At 46.1% G+C, this 16838-nt stretch overlaps 3 protein-coding genes across 4 annotated transcripts in view; 2 read left to right on the forward strand and 1 right to left on the reverse strand.

Annotated features, from left to right (window-relative positions):
• Positions 1–5444, reverse strand: part of Septin6 (septin 6) — a 136641-nt gene extending 131197 nt beyond the window's left edge. Inside the window, exon 1 of the mRNA XM_028887311.2 lies at positions 5367–5444. The gene's annotated coding sequence lies outside the window, so the exon portion shown is untranslated. The remainder of the gene's footprint in view (positions 1–5366) is intronic.
• A 135-nt stretch (positions 5445–5579) lies between these two features.
• Sowahd (sosondowah ankyrin repeat domain family member D) lies at positions 5580–7785 on the forward strand. The gene has a single exon (XM_028887333.2). It carries the CDS (start codon positions 5699–5701, stop codon positions 6674–6676), a length of 978 nt encoding a protein of 325 aa, XP_028743166.1. The 5' UTR covers positions 5580–5698; the 3' UTR covers positions 6677–7785.
• On the forward strand, positions 7786–16035 carry LOC119086635 (endogenous retrovirus group K member 19 Env polyprotein-like). Of its 2 annotated transcripts, none has more exons than XM_037199048.1 (3): positions 7786–8727; positions 13753–14309; positions 15675–16035. In XM_037199048.1, exons 2-3 carry the CDS (start codon positions 13754–13756, stop codon positions 15752–15754), a joined length of 636 nt encoding a protein of 211 aa, XP_037054943.1. In that variant the 5' UTR covers positions 7786–8727; position 13753; the 3' UTR covers positions 15755–16035. The 2 variants fall into 2 exon arrangements, with proteins under 2 accessions (XP_037054943.1, XP_037054944.1); XM_037199049.1 differs by lacking the exon at positions 7786–8727 and adding an exon at positions 8734–8817.
• Positions 16036–16838: the final 803 nt, after the last annotated feature.

Below are 16838 nucleotides of genomic sequence, written 5' to 3' on the forward strand. Positions count from 1 at the left end.
AGTGTCGATGAAATGTGGAATATTTTTTCTTTTCACACTTCACACCCAAAGCTGGATTGTTGGACTCCAGTCAGGCAGTTCTAACCCCGGTGTTAAGGCAGGTTTCCTGCCTCCACCGAGGCCGAAAGGTTTCTTTCTCCTCCCTGCCCACTGCCAGGTCATTTTGAGCAGGTGTGGACACGTGACTCGCCTGTGCTTCAACTTGATTCTACCACCTTCTATTCTGAGCAGCCCCAGCTCACAAAATAAGACTGGAACTTTTGACAGTGAAGCAAGGAATGAAAGAAATAATCTCAAAGTACTGGGAAAGTACTCAGCATGGCTTGTTCATAGTCTAGAGGGGAAAGTATTGAAAATGAGATCCCGGGTTGGCTAGATGGCTCAGTGGGCAAAGGTGCTTGCTTCCACATGCACTCTAGCACATGTACACACACACACACACACACACACACATAAACATACATACACACAACAAGTAAAACAAAAGTTTAAAAATTTTAACGATATCTGCTAGTGTAAAACCTCAAGGAGGGGACAATGACAACCAGAGAGCAACACCTGACAGTGTACACAACGCACACGCACACCACCACCTTCGCCACCACGCCACTCAAACATGTGTTCTCGGTCACACATTCTGTGTCAGTTCCTTCTCTAGTGCTGTGACAAACACTGTGACCAATGCAACTTATAAAAGAAAGGTGGCAGGCTGGAGAGATGGCTTAGTGGTTAAGAGCACTGACTGCTCTTCCAAAGGTCCTGAGTTCAATTCCCAGGACCACATGGTGGCTCACAACCACTTGCAATTAGATCCGGCGCCCTCTTCTGGCCTGCAAGGACACATGCAGGCAGAACACTGTATACATAGTAAGTAAACCTTAAAAAAAAAAAAAAAAGAAAGAAAGAAAAAGAAAAAAGAAAGGTGGCATACACCTTTGATCCCAGTAGGCCAGCTTGCTCTACTGAGCGAGATCCAGGACAGCCAGAGCTGTTGTTACACAAAGAAATGCTGTCTCAAAAAAAACAAAAGGGGGGCAGGTTAATTGGGGCTTTGGGTTCCAGTGGGTTAGAGTCCACGTGGTGAAGCAAAGGCGTGGCAGGAGGACAGCTTTGAATGTACATCTTGATATACAAATAGGAGGTAGGGGAGGGGTACCATGAAAACCTCAACCCCCACCCCAGTGAAATGCCTCTTCCACCAAGGCCATGCCTCCTAATCCTTCCTAAGCAGTTCCATCAACTGGGGACAAAGAAGTCAGACATGTGTCCTGTGGAGGACATTTTCATTCAAACCATCACACACTCATACCCACATAGTATGGAAAAACAGATTTCTATCTCACTAAGAATCATATAATATTAGATATGGGCTTCATGGCACATGCTTTAGTCCCAGTACTTAGAAAGCAGAGTTCTAGACCAGACAGGACAACATTAGTGAGACCCTTCCCTGCCTCCCCCCCCAAAAAAAAAATATGACATCAGCATAATTTGACAGAGGACTCTGGGAGTCTGAGAGATTTACTTACCATATCCTATACACCTTCCTCTTGCCTGTTGGGCACTAGTGGGTTTTTCTTAATCTATAAAGTCCACTGCCAAATTTCACTGATCTCCTAGGATGCACATACCTTTACCTTTACTCTAGGACCAGTGTTCCTGGGAAATTGTGTGTAAATTAGCTAGAATCAGTGGAGCAAGCTTCTAATCTCAGCACATGGGAGGCTGAGGCAGGAAGATCACAAGTTGGAAGACAACCTGGGCTACACAGTGAGACCCTTCTCAAAACAATAACAAAGACTTCTTTTAGGCAAGACATTGTGGCATACACCGTAATCCCCAAACTCAGTGGGCTGAAGCAGAAGGATCTGGAGGTCAAAGCCACCCTAGACTACATAGCTAGAGCCTCTCTAAACAATTTCTCTTCATTATCATAGTACAGGATCCCTACATAAAACCACAGGGATATTAGGGGTATTCCAGCAGCAGCAACATAAATTACCCATCCTATAGTCAACTTTTGGTGTGGCGTTGGGGGCATGGTGGTGCACACAGCTATCTTCTAAACTCTGGGTCGATCATTTCCAAGAATTTGAGAAGATGAGACCTAGAGACGTAGCTCAGAGGTAGAGTACTTGTCTAACCTGTGAGACCTAGGTCCCATCCTGAACATGCAAGTAAGATGAAGGCTGCCACGTAACTAATATCTCGGTCATAAGCAAGTTGGTAGTATCCCTTCTGTTTCTCACCCTACCTATTCCCTGCTGAAATAGAGACGGGTTCTGTGGTTGTGGGGATCAGGGCATGCATCTGGCAATCTAGGGAAGAGAGAGCCCTTGAAACAAGTTACTGGAGAAGCAATGTGGCTTTGGTCTCTACAAAGAGTTTAGCAAGGGCACGTGGGTCATGGGTGCCAGGCAGGTGCCTGCCTTTGCAGTCTTTGAACTGGAACTAGAGATATTATTAATGCTGATAGGAAGGCAACTGCCTGCTTAGTGGCAAGGAAAATTCATAGTTCAAGCATTCTTCCATCCAGCATTCTCCAGGCTGGCATTTTGATTTAAAGAAAATATTGCTGCAGCTGTTCAGATATTCTAGAAGTATGTGTGTGTGCATGCATGTGGTTTGGTGTTTACAGATTTGGGGTTACAGAGGGGAGTTTCCAGAGCAACGGAAGAGCTGCTTGTCAATTGGGGTTCATTTTGAAAATGAAAGCCTGTAAGCTTGGAGCCCATTCTGGCCTGGGCCTGGTCTTTAAGGAGTCCACAAAGGCCAAGGGGAAGCTTTGGCCATTTGGCTCAAGGAAGAAACAGTTTAATTGCTATTTTTCTTTATTTTTATAAATTGAGCAAATCAATGAGTTGCCAAGTCCTGTAGATTTTGGTCTGATGCAGTGATAGGAGTTGACATGGACTCTTCCAATACGAGCGTATATTCACAGTCATACACACAAATTCACCTTTTCCCAGGCTACCACTCCAGAGCAAAGTAGCACCTATTTCTTCTGCACATACAAAGTTTGCACAAGGATAGTGTGTGATACACTCATCAAACAGTTTAATCAACCTGTCAGAGAACCCCAATATAAGAGCCAGTCCCCTCTAAGTGGGGTGACAATGGGGTAATAGAGACAGGGAGGTGGGAAGTAAGAGGTCATTCCAGGCTGGGGCAGAGGAGGCTGGCTAGATAAGGTGGATACTGGGGTTGATCTCAAAACATGACGAACTTCACCAGACAGAAGTGTGAAGGAAATGGGAGGCTGAGGCAGGGGGATTGCTGAGAGTTCAAGACCAGTCGGGGCTATACAGTGAGTAGCAGGGTAGCCTAGGCTATGTAAAAAAATCCTATCTCAAAAAACAAACCAACAAACAAATCAGAGGCAGGCATGGTGACAGCTGACTGTAATCACGCCATTTACGAGGTGAAGGCAGGAAGATCGGGAGATGGAGGCCAACCTGGACCAGATAAAACCCTAATATCAAAAATAACCCCAAATTGGCTGGGCTGTGGGGACATGTAAATCCACCTTTAATCCCAGCACTCGGGAGGCAGAGGTATGCAGATCTCTGTGAGTTCGAGGCCAGCCTGGTCTACAGAGCGAGATCCAGGACAGGCTCCAAAGCTACACAGTAAAACCCTGTCTCAAAAAAACAAAATAATAGTAATAATTATTATCATTAATTATTATTAATCCAAAATAGATTAATAAACTTAAAAGAGAGAGAGAGAAGGAGGATGGTCTAGGTAGAGGAGGGCAAATGAGAGGTCAGTTCAGAGAGCTCACACTTAGCCATTTGGTTGCAATTTGGTGCTTGTGTGAGTGATCAGCAGCAGATAAACCTGGCTTGAATGCCAGTCTCTTTGTGCCAGAACAAAGGCCACTGTGTCCTACAGACTTACTCTGCTACTTCCTGCTGGGTGACCTTGGGCAAGTGGTCTAACCTCTCTGCAAACTGAAGGAAGGAATGATTCTTAATTCTTAAGACCATGGGGAGAAGTAAGAGCTCACACATGTAAAGTAGCTGGCAGCGGCTAGTGCAGAGTCAATAAATTAAAAAAAAAAAAAGGTTCAAATTCATATACTGTCACAAAGGAACACTCAAGATATTTAGAGCCAACGCCAAATATTTGAACAACAAGGAGGAAAGGCCACTGTCTGACACTGTCCATGGCTGGTGCCACTGTAGGACTCAGAGGAGAGAGCTGGCTTGGCCTCAGTCCCCACCCACCCTGATCTGGACTGCTTAAAGAGGTGGCTTCCTGCCTCTCCCCAAATCATATTCCAAACACAGCCTGAATGATGGCTGTGTCTCTCCCTGGCTCCAAAGCCTTCTCTGGCTCCTCCTTTCTTGCATGCTTAGTTCCTTAACACTGGAGGGGAGGGGAGGTAAGAACTACTATCTCAAGGGGGAGTTAATTTGGCAACCTTTATTCCCCAGACTTGGGAAGAGAACAAATGTGGATCAGAAATTCAATGTCATTGTTGACTACATATTGAGTTTCTGGCCCGTCTGGGCCGCGTAAGACCCTGTCTCCAAAATATCAGAACTGTCGTCTCTTGAGACCAAAGGCAGAGAGGTTCACCTGGAGTTCCAGGCCAGCCTGGCCTAAAGTAAGGTATTGTCTCAAAGGAAAAATCAAGCAAACAGCAAAATCATCTGTTGGTAAAAGGAAAGACTAAGAGGAGTCTAATGCTGAAATAAAAAGATAAACTATCTGCCCTTTTCAAAAGAGTAGAAGCTACGAGTTTACTAACATCAGCAAGTTTCCTAATGCATTTATCAGGGATGAATCTGTGACGCTGGGTCAGGTTCACCAGACCAACCCAGAGAAGTAACGAAGGGAGAAGGCTGGGTTCTGGGAAATACCTCTTCTACCAGGCTCCCCCCACCCCCAGCCCCGTTCTCAAGTTTCTCCGCAGGAATCCCCTACAACACGCCGGTGCTGCTGCGAAGAAGAAGGTCAAGGTTACAGAAAGGGCAGGGCAGAGGAGCAGCCTGAGTCACACGGAGGAGAGGCCAGGCTGCCTCACGAAGGCTTAGGGAGAAGGCGCACAGGGACAAAGTGCAAGAAGATTCTTGAAGAGATAAAGAGTGAAGGAAGAGAGAGTAGGGAGCGATCGGGAAAAGTGAAGGAAGAGAGGGTAGGGAGCGATCGCCCCTGAAGCTCCAAGATCCGGCTCTTGAAGGCTGTGACTGGAAGCCCAGCTCAGCCCAGCCCACAGACGAAGAGGCGACTTAGGGCCTCTTCACCCTAGCTGCGGGATGCTGAGAACCCGGTTCACCAGAGCACCACATACCAGTGCCCTGCCCCCCCCCCCCTTCCCCGGTTGTTCTTCAGGTGCTGGAGGCCCGGCTACCACTCACCTGGTCTTTTGGGGTTGGAGTCTGTCGAGTCCTGAGGTCGCTGCGCTTGCTCATGGTGCAGTGGTACCCAGCGTGCAGAAGCCTGGCTGGTCCAGGGGACGCTACTGGACCGCCCACCCCTCCACGCCCCCCACCGCCCACAAAGGCACCCTCCCCCCTGCTTGCTCCCTCCCACCGATCCTTCTCCTCCCCTTCTTCACTCCCTCCCTCGGAGCCCAGTTGCTCAAGACGCTTCCTTCCCCACCGCCAGCGCCAGTTCCTCTCCCGGTGGGGCCCTTGGAAGGCCAACGAACGCTAGCCATCGGAGCCACCCGGGCGGCAGCTGGAAGATCATGGCCCAGCCCCAAGGAGACGCGAACCCGCTGCCCAAGACCTCGGACGAGCCAGCCAAGTTGAACACGCCCAGAGCCGTGCGGATCCGCTCCTACAGAACAGACGTCTGCAGCCTTGGCAGGTACAAGGGCCAAGCCGTCGCGGACAGTGCTACCCTGTCCCGGGAGCCGATCTTCCACAGCACCCTGTCGGTGAGCGGAGCGAGTGGGACACGCCGGCGAGGGGCGCTGCGGGAGCTGCTGGGGCTGCAGGGGGCGGCTCCCGCCGGGTGTCTGTCGGAGGAGCGCTTGGAGCCGGCCTCGCCTGGGTCCCGACGCTCGAGCGGACAGGGCAGCAGCCGAGTGTGCCTGGAGCCGAAGGAGCACGCGTGGATTCTGGCAGCCGCGGAGGGCCGTTTTGAGGTGCTGCTGGAGTTGCTGGAGGCGGAGCCCAGCTTGCTGATGCAGGACGACCCGATCACGGGCTACAGCGTGCTGCACTGGCTAGCAAAGCATGGGCGCCACGAGGAGCTCATTTGGTTGCATGACTTTGCCCGGCGTCGGGGACTGCCACTTGATGTGAGCGCTCCAGGCAGCGGTGGCCTCACGCCGCTCCACCTGGCTGCTCTGCAGGGCCACGATATGGTCATCAAGGTGCTGGTGGGAGCTCTGGGGGCTGACCCCACGCGTCGCGATCACAGTGGCCACCGGCCTTGTCACTATCTTCGACCTGGTGCTTCTTGGAGCCTGAGAGAGCTGTCCGGAGCAGAAGAATGGGAGATGGCACGCGACAAAGAGCACGACAACGCCAACAACAACAGCACCACCAGCACTGGGTGGTCGCTGAGACACACTCCAAGTGCAACGCGCTCCAAGTCCATAGGGACACACTGCAAAGAGATGGGTCAGTCAGCCAAAGAGAAGAAGGCACCAGGCAATCAGAGAGGACAGAGCAATGGCTTTCTGCGCCATCTGTTCCCCTTCATCCAGTACCGTTGAAGTGGACCAGAGAGCTTATACTTAGGTTGTTCCTGACCCCACTCAAGTAGATGCTCCTCCGACACAGCTTGGGCCTGTAATGGGCAGACCACGTCTGGGCCCCCAGCCCTGTCCCAGGTCTTCTGCCACTAGCTAACTGTCGGAAGAATCCATCTAGAAGGAGAGCCGAGAACCAGGCTGGCCTTGATGCCCAGTCCCAACGCTACAGGACTTAGACGTTTGGAGCAAGGATCGTGATCCACCTTGGAAGAGAGCGGGAAAGTTACACTTCTGGTAGCTGTTTCTAGGTAGATTGAACTACTGAGTTCATTGAATAATATTAAAGAAACAGTTTAAGACTGTAAACTACTGATGCAGAGCAAATAGCTAATACCTGCCTGCCTGGGTCTGCTGTTAGCAAATCTCCCTGTGCTGGTAGCATTAGCCTCTGGCAACCTGCTCCTGAGACTGGCCAGGCCTTACCAGGGCCAGGCCTAATGTATCATGGATGAGTTCTTAAGTACATTAAAGTGGAATTTTCTTTCTTTCCACACAACAAAGCTATCTTTGAGTGTCTTTCTTTTTTTTCTTACTAACCACGGGGTAGGGGGGACCTACTTATATTTGCAGAAAAGAGGTTGCCAATCGAAACCTTCAAGCTAGTGATCCGTGGCAGGCTCCGAGCCTCCTTCTCCGAGCAAACGGCCAGACGCTGTGCACGAAAGGAGGGGCGTTACCTTGACTCTGAGTAGAAACACAATTCCCCGGCTTCCTCAGCCCTGGAGTCCAGGTCTGGCTTCAGGCACGTCTCGCCCTAGAAGAGTTGTCCTGGGGGGTGAAGAGGGGCGAGTCCTAAGGGTAAATTTGTATTTTCCATACTTCATGGTGAGTCAGCCTTTGACTCAACTTGTGTCCTCCAACGAGACATAAGTAGAAGCCCTTTCTACTGAAACAGGCCTTCCCTCAGCCCAGCTGACCTGGAACTTGCTATACAGACCTGGCTGGCCTCAAACATCCGTCCGTACTTCTGCCTCTGCCTCGAGAGCGCTGAAAGTGCAGACGTGTCTGTCGCCACACCTGGCTCTCGTCCACACTAATTCAAAAGTTAAGTTTAATATGAAAGTTGTGGTTTGGGGAAATGCTACGCCCACAGCTGTGACACCTGTGTAGCTGTAGCAAAGCTTGAAAGCTTGCCGCTGTACTAGAGTCTGGCAGCTAAAGGGCTGAGGTTGAAGCTTCCTGGAGCGAGACCTCAGGCAGTTTCCCCACGTCCAGCGGTCGTCATGCGGCCTGAGGATCTCAGGGCGACAGTCCTTGTTTGCGCTAATCATGCTTTTTCTCTGTATGTCTTTTCTGTGTTGGGGGGAGTGAATCATGAAGGAAAGAAACAACTTTGGAGTGATTTGCCTTTCATGGAAAGGCTAGCCAGGACTAGAAAGCCTTGGTGCCTTTATAGTAGGAAGAAAGTCAACAGATCATAGAAAATATGAAGCCAGACCTAAGGTATTGATATAGAAAGGTATATGACAATTAGAAAGATAGATGAGTGTATAAATGAAATTATACAAAAAGTATATAGAGGGTGAGTTAAGCCTTGGCTGGTAAAAGTCTGGATCTCACAGATGTGGTCTTTGGCGCGAGACAGATTTCACAAAATTCTGAGATCATGCCCTTAAGCAACAACCCCCATGAACTCCAAGCTGCGGAAGTGATACACAGAAATAGATATTAAAGTGCTTTGCTATTGTCTACACAGAAATAGATATTGATATATTTTTGCTATTGTCTTTTGCTGATTCTATGGAATTGTAAAAGTTTGCTGATTCTGAGTAATTGTAAAAATTAACAGTCTGATGTAATCCCCTGCCAAGTTCCTTGATTGTAAAAGAATATAAGCACTGGTTTTACAGAAGTAAATCTGCAGCAGCACATCAATCCATCGTGTGTCTGTCTGTCATTTCCTCGCCGATTCCTGACTTCTCCTCGAGCCTTCTCCCTGGTTCTCCCGCAGTGGTGGTCTCCCTCTGGGTGGTCTGCGGCAGGTGGCGCCCGAACAGGGACCTGAAGGACAGGTAATCTTTCCCTCTTTTCTTTCCTCAGAAGTCAGGTACGGTTCTTACCAGGGAGCTGCAGTCCCGCCGGTAAAGGATCACCGGTTAAGAGTAAGTAATCAAGGAATCATGGGGCACTCATTGACTAAGAATGAGAAAATGATGGGTACTATGATACAACACATGTTAGCCAAATCAGGGTTCCGGACATCAGTTTCAGATGTGGGACAGTTTATTGAATTTTTAAGAAAGGCTAGCCCTTGGTTCGTTGAGGAAGGCTCCTTGACTTTAGAGGAATGGAAGAGAGTGGGGAAAGAAATGCGTAAATATGTACAGACCATGGCGAAAAGACTCTGCCCCCTCAAGCATTTCAATTATGGTTTCATTTGAGGGATCTCTTGTCAGAGACAACCCCGTTTCAGGGACTCTGCAGAGAAACCGCTTCTGATCAGGGGGAATCCCCTATTTATGCAGAAGTAGGCCAGGAGGAAGGAGAAGAGGGAGAGTATATGCCGCTCACTGCCTCTGCTCCTCCTCTGCAGTATAGCACTATTTTAGAAGACAATAATGGTGATTGGGGTCTTGATGATCAACAAGCAGAGCAGGAATGGGAAGATGATCATCGGGATCATTCTGATAATCCCCGATCTTTTGAGGTGCTTAGCGCTGCGGCCAGTCAGCGGCCCGTGCCAAAACCCAGGAAGCATCCTCCTTTGCCACCTGTTGGCTTCCAAGGGGCCATGGCAGAGGCACGAAGGACGGGGGACGCCTCTTTTGGGGTCTTTCCTGTTACAGAACCATGGGATGATGAGGGTCCTGTATGGGAGCCCCTCTCATTAAAGGTGTTAAAAGAATTGCAATCTGCAGTAAAGAGTGTTGGGGCTTCTGCTCCCTACACACTGCAAGTAGTGGATGTGGTTGCCAGCTCTTGGTTAACACCCTATGACTGGATGCAAACCGCAAAAGCCACTCTCAGCCCTGGGGATTATATCCTCTGGAGGACTGAGTATGAAGACAGAAGTAAAGAAACTGTGGTACAATCCCTCAGAAAACGTGGCCCTAAGCCCACTATGTCAATGCTTATGGGGACAGAGGATTACACCACCCCACAATCTCAGACCAAGATACCTAGAGATATCTTGCAGTTGATAACAACCAACGCCGTACAATCATGGCGTAAGATTCCTCCTCAGGGTACCAAAGGAGGAGCATTGGCTAGCATTAGGCAAGGTACTGAAGAGTCTTATCCAGAGTATATAGCTAGACTTGAGGAAGCTATTTCTAGAATGCTCCCTCCCTCTGAGGGAACGGACATTCTTTTGAAGCAGTTAGCCTGGGAAAATGCCAATGCTCTCTGTCAGGATCTGATTAGGCCAATCAGAAAAACAGGAACCCTGCAAGATTACATAAAAGCATGCCAAGATGCCTCACCGGTTGTAGTGCAAGGAATGGCCTACGCCGCAGCAATGAAAGGACAGAAATTCAGCGCCTATGTAAAACAGACATATGGGAATGGCAAGAAGGCCACCCAATCTCCTACTTGCTTTCAATGTGGGAAAGAAGGACACATGCAAAAAGATTGCAGGCAGGGAAACAGAGCAGGACCCAGAAAGGGGGTTCCTGGCCTGTGCCCTCGCTGCAAAAAAGGTAAACATTGGAGAAATGAGTGCAAATCAAAGTTTCATAAGGATGGAACTCCTCTAGGTAGGGGAAGTTTCAATGATGATCTAGAAGAGACAAAAAACTAGGTCAGGGGTGTTCTCCTAACCCCGCACCCAAGGGAGAGGAGGCCAAGCAAAGGGCACCTCCCTCAGGGTTAAACCCTGATGCTCCAGAATTTACTATTCATGATTTGCCAAGAGCAACTCCAGAGAGTGCAGGCTTGGACCTTGCTAGCACTAAGGATATGATATTATCCAAATGGGATGGAGTGACATTGGTCCCCACTAATGTGAAGGGTACTCTGTTGCCACAAACTGTAGGAATAGTCATTGGACGAAGTTCCAATTATCAAAAGAATTTTGAAGTCCTACCAGGAGTTATTGATGCAGATACAGAAAATACAATCAAGGTTATGGTGAAACCATTAGCTGAAACTATACAAATTCATAAAGGACAGAGGCTAGCTCAATTGATTCTTTTGCCTTTTGTTAAGTTGCCCAATCCTGTTATTAAAGCTGCTCGAGGGCAAGGGCAGTTTGGATCCACTGGAGGTGCATTCATGATACAGGATCTCGGAGAGAGACCCTTTAAATGTATTATGATCAATGGACGGAAGTTTCGGGGTCTGCTGGATACAGGTGCGGACAGGACCTGTATAGCTGCCTCAGATTGGCCCAGTAGCTGGCCCGTCCATAAGACAGGTGCTTCTTTGTTAGGGCTTGGCTCTGCTTCAGGAGTTATGCAGAGCACTGCATTATTAAAATGGAAGAGTGAAGGCAGGGAAGGATTGATTCAACCTTTTGTGCTTCCTTCTCTTCCCTTTACACTATGGGGAAGAGATATGTTAGATTCCATGGATATAAAGTTAGTAACCTCAGACCAAATTAGCCATCAAAATTTTTCATAGGGGCCACTGCAGAACATCTATATGCAGATAAAATAGAGTGGCTTACTCACGAGCCTGTATGGGTGAGTCAGTGGCCCCTAACAACAGAAAAAATACAGGCTCTAGAACAGCTGGTGCAGGAACAATTACAAAAAGGACACATAATAGAGTCCAATAGTCCATGGAATACTCCTGTCTTTGTAATTAAAAAGAAATCAGGAAAATGGAGACTGTTGCAAGATCTTAGAGCAATTAATGCAGTCATGAAAGACATGGGACCTTTACAGCCTGGTCTGCCCTCACCAGTGGCTGTGCCACAAGGATGGCATATTATTGTCATAGATTTACAGGATTGCTTTTTTACCATTAAACTTAACCCCTCAGATAGTAAATATTTTGCCTTTAGTGTTCCCTCAGAGAATTTTAAGCAGCCTTTTAGGAGGTATCAATGGGTAACTTTACCACAAGGAATGAAAAATTCACCCACATTGTGTCAGAAATTTGTAGACTTGGCTTTACAAAAAATAAGACAGGAACATCGTGATTTGTATCTTATTCATTATATGGATGACATACTTTTGGCTCATAAAGATAAAACTCAGCTAGAAAAAATATTAGAGAAAACTATAGAAGCATTAACTCTATATGGTCTGGTAATAGCCCCTGATAAGGTGCAAAGAGATAAGCCTTTGAATTATTTGGGTCAAATTATTAAAGAAGGTTATATTACTTCTCAAAAGGTTTCCATTAAAAGAGACAAATTAAAGACTTTAAATGATTTCCAAAAACTTCTAGGGGACATTAATTGGCTTAGGCCTTATTTAAAAATTACCACAGGCATGCTAAGTCCATTGTATTCCATTCTTCATGATGATACAGATCCAAAATCAAAACGGGAATTGACCAAGGAAGCTATTGAGGCTTTACAATTAGTGGAACAAGCCTTAACTGAAGCCAGAGTACAACAGATAAATTATGAAAAACCTTGGTCTTTGCTAATTTTTGCAACTTCCTATACACCTACTGCCTGTCTTTGGCAGGACGGGGTGTTGGAATGGCTACATTTGCCACACACTCAAGCAAAAATGTTAGCTGATTATCCATATTTGTGTTCCCTGTTAATTTGCAAAGGCCGCAATCGGTCCAGGGAATTATTTGGCAGAGAGCCTCATATTATTATCATTCCATATAATAAGGCACAATTAGAAAATTTATATCAATTCAATGAAGATTGGATATTGGCATTGCAAAATTATGCAGGCCAAATATTGTATCATTACCCTAGACATCCTATAATAGAGTTTGCAAGGCATGTGGAACTGATATTTCCTGTCTGGTTCTCTCACAGCCCCCTAGATCATGCCATAAATATCTTTACAGACGGTTCTTCCACAGGAAGAGCTGCGGTTTTCACTCAGACACATGGGCTGTGGGTAGAGGAAAGAGAGAAAACTTCTACACAGCAAACAAAAATAAGAGCAGTTATCTTAGCTTTTGAGAAGTTTCCTCAGGAACTTAACCTTTTTACAGATTCTAAATATGTAGCTAATTTGTTTCCAGCATTAGAAACTGCTCTTTTATCAGGGAAGTCCCCTATTTTACCATTTTTACAAAAATTACAGAATTTGGTACACAATAGATCACAAAAATTTTATGTGGGACACATAAGGGGACATAGCAAATTACCTGGCCCACTGGCTCAAGGAAATGCTATGGCAGATCTACTAACACAGAATTCTTTAGGAGCCTTTACTATACAAGAAGCTCAACAGAGTCATGCAATGCATCATCAGAATGCATCTGCTTTGAGGAAAATGTTCTCTATAACAAGAGAACAAGCAAGACAAATAGTGAGGGAATGTACACATTGCCCTCCTATTCATCACCCACGAAAAATGGGTGTAAACCCTAGAGGTTTAAAACCAAATGTCATTTGGCAAATGGATGTGACTCATATCTCCTCCTTTGGTAGGATGGGATATGTCCATGTTACAGTGGACACTTATTCTCACTTCACTTTTGCCTCAGCCAGGACTGGAGAAGCAGTCAAAGATGTGGTTCAGCATCTCATACAGTGTTTTCAGATTATGGGCCTTCCATCACAAATAAAGACAGATAATGGGCCAGCATATACTTCAAAAGCATTTGAGCAATTCTGCAATCAGTGGGGAATTGCCCACACTACTGGAATACCCTATAATCCACAGGGGCAAGCTATCATAGAAAGAACTCATCAAAATCTGAAGCTGCAAATAGAGAGGCTGCAAGCCTCAAATGGGTACTTTACTCCTCATCATGTTTTATCTCATGCCCTATTTGTGCTTAATCATCTAAATACTGATGACAAAGGACTCACTGCAGCCCTAATTCACTGGGATCGTGAGTTCCACAGTACACCTCTGCCATTGGTGTATTGGAAGGATTTATTGTCTGGCACATGGAAGGGACCGGATGTCCTCATAACCGCGGGACGAGGATATGCTTGTGTCTTTTCACAGGATGCCGATTCCCCTATCTGGATCCCGGATCACCTTATCCGACCTGCAAAGGGAGAAAAGAAGGCGCAAGCGCCGCTGGAGGAAGCAACACAAGAAGCTGCTGACGAAAATGAAGAAGATGAAACTCGGCGGCGAGAAAATGAAAGTGACTTGGTCGCAGATTCAGCTTCTGACTCAGAACGCGAAGAAGCTGCTGATTGAGCAAGGAAAACCCCTCACCGCTTCATTTTATTTCATTGCCCTTTTGTCTTTGCTCTCTGCTCCATTACCAGTAGCTCAGGGAGTTTCCTTTTGGGCGTATGTTCCTAATCCCCCAATCATTCAGCCAGTGGGATGGTTAGATCGGGAACCCATCAAAGTGTTGACAAATGATTCAGTCAGGTTGGGTGGAGCTCAAGATTCTGAGGCTCGAAGCAGCTCCTCCTCTCTTGTAAATTTTGAAGGCAGAGCAGATTCACTACCAATCTGCCTGACACTGCAAGGGAAAGTGCCTTACGGCTGCTTTCCCACATCTTATAGAACCTTCCTGACTGACAGCCCAGACAAAGCGAGTGCTGGTAGGCGATGGGTTTGGGAGCTACAGCTGCAAACTTTAGGAGACAGACTGTATAGAGATAATTTTACTCAAGTTAATACTATTCCTATAACTCCTTGCATTCAAAAATATAGAGACAAGGATCAATTTTGGGATTCTTCCTTGTCCAAGTTTCCAGCTTGGTTGACTTGTGGCTTTCCTAATGCTGCTGCGTGGTATGAACCACGGGGGTCGTTGGATGTGCTTAAAGTTTGGGACTACTCTAATTCTAATGACAAAGGAGAGACCTATAAAGATTACTTGAATACTCATAAAGAAAAATTTCATGAGTATGTCTTTGAGGGACATGGAGAGCCCCTTAGGAGATGGTTTTCTCCAGGCCTTGTGGAGCCCACCTGGTTTGCAAAACAAGGCAACATCACTAGAAAACATTCTGATTTATTTAGGCTTGTTGCAGCTGCCAATATGATGCTAGAGAAAAAACCTAACCATACTCAACCAGAGGCCATTGGTCTTTGAGCCTGCGTATCCTATCCTAATGCTTTACTTTTGACACAATCTTCCTTTGTTAATATTTCACAAGATGGTAATTCATTTCGGATAATTTGTAGTTCTTGTAAATTAGCAAATTGTATCACTTCCTCAGAGCGGAAAGATTTGGGAACTGTGATTATGGGCAGGCGACCTCCTTTTGTCATGTTGCCTGTAGAACTAGGCCCTGAGCCTTGGTATGATAATTCAGTCTTACAAGTATTAAATACTTTGAGAGGTTTGATTCGGCCAAAATGGTTTGTTGCTGCATTAATTTTGGGCATTACTGCATTGATTTCTATAATTACTACTTTTGCTATTGCAAATACAGCTTTAGTTCAAGAAATTCATACTGCTCATTATGTGAATACTCTTAGTAAGAATATTACTATGGCTCTGTTCGAGCAGGAGGCTATAGATAAAAAATTAGAGTCAAAAATTAATGTTTTAGAAGAAGTGGTTTTGGCCTTAGGACAAGATATTTCTAACCTCAAGACCACAATGTTTGCTCGCTGCCATGGTAATTTTAAGTCCATCTGTGTTACTCCATTACCTTATAATACTTCTCAGCCTTGGGAAAAGGTCAAGGCCCACCTGCAAGGTGTCTGGCAAGATACAGATATTACTCATGATCTAGATGAACTTCAGAAAGATATCTCTGCTATGAGTCAGGCTAATTTGCAGATAGGAGGTTTACAGGACCTAGCTTCAGAAATAGAAAAGGGAATCAAAGATTTGAATCCGATGGATTGGCTGCAATATTTTATAGTCATTGGAGTGCTTATTTTACTGGTGGTGTTTGTCATCTTTCTTTTCCCTTGTCTCATTAAATGTCTCTATACTTCCGTACAAACAGTGCAACAGGACGTGTTCGAGCTTCATTTTAAAAACAGAAAAGGGGGAAGTGCTACGCCCACAGCTGAGACACCTGTGTAACTGTAGCAAAGCATGCCGCTGTGCTGGAGTCCGGCAGCTGAAGGGCTGAGGTTGAAGCTTCCTGGAGCGGGACCTCAGGCAGTTTCCCCACAATCAACGGTCATCATGCAGCCTGAGGATCTCAGGGAGACAGTCCTTGTTTGCATTAATCATGCTTTTTCTCTGTATGTCTTTTCTGTGTCGGGGGGAGTGAATCATGAAGGAAAGAAACAACTTTGGAGTGATTTGCCTTTTATGGAAAGGCTAGCCAGGACTAGAAAGCCTTGGTGCCTTTATAGTAAGGAAGAAGGACAGCAGATCATAGAAAATATGAAGCCAGCCCTAAGGTATTGGTATAGAAGGGTATATGACAATTAGAAAGATAGATGAGTGTATAATAGTGAGGAAGAAATAAATGAAATTATACAAAAAGTATATAGAGGATGAGTTAAACCTTGGCTGGTAAAAGTCTGGTTCTCACAGATGTGGTCTTTGGTGCGAGACAGATTTCACAAAATTCTGAGATCATGCCCTTAAGCAACAACCACAATGAACTCCAAGCTGCGGAAGTGATACACAGAAATAGATACTAAAGTACTTTGCTATTGTCTACACAGAAATAGATACTGATATGCTTTGCTATTGTTTTTTGCTGATTCTGTGAAATTGAAAAAGTTTGCTGATTCTGTGTAATTGTAAAAATTAACAGTCTGATGTAACCCCCTGCCAAGTTCCTTGATTGTAAAAGAATATAAGCACTGGTTTTGCAGAAGTAAATCTGCAGCAGCACAACAATCCATTGTGTGTCTGTCTGTCATTTCCTCGCCGATTCCTGACTTCTCCTCGAGCCTTCTCCCTGGTTCTCCCGCAGTGGTGGTCTCCCTCTGGGTGGTCTGCGGCAGGAAATTGCTCTCATTCAGAAGGAACATGAATTAAACAGAAATACAAGAGTGTTGGTTAACTCTGCTGAAGGGGAGGGAAAAGCTCTTGGTGACTAGAGAAACATGCTGCTTAGAAAACAATAATTTAAAAAAATATTGGGTCCCTGGAGGTTTTTGTAGCATTTTGATGAACTGTTGGATTCCCGATCTTTGAACAGCAGGGA

The sequence above is a fragment of the Peromyscus leucopus genome, chromosome X (genome assembly GCF_004664715.2).
Source record: "Peromyscus leucopus breed LL Stock chromosome X, UCI_PerLeu_2.1, whole genome shotgun sequence".
NCBI lineage: Eukaryota > Metazoa > Chordata > Mammalia > Rodentia > Cricetidae > Peromyscus > Peromyscus leucopus.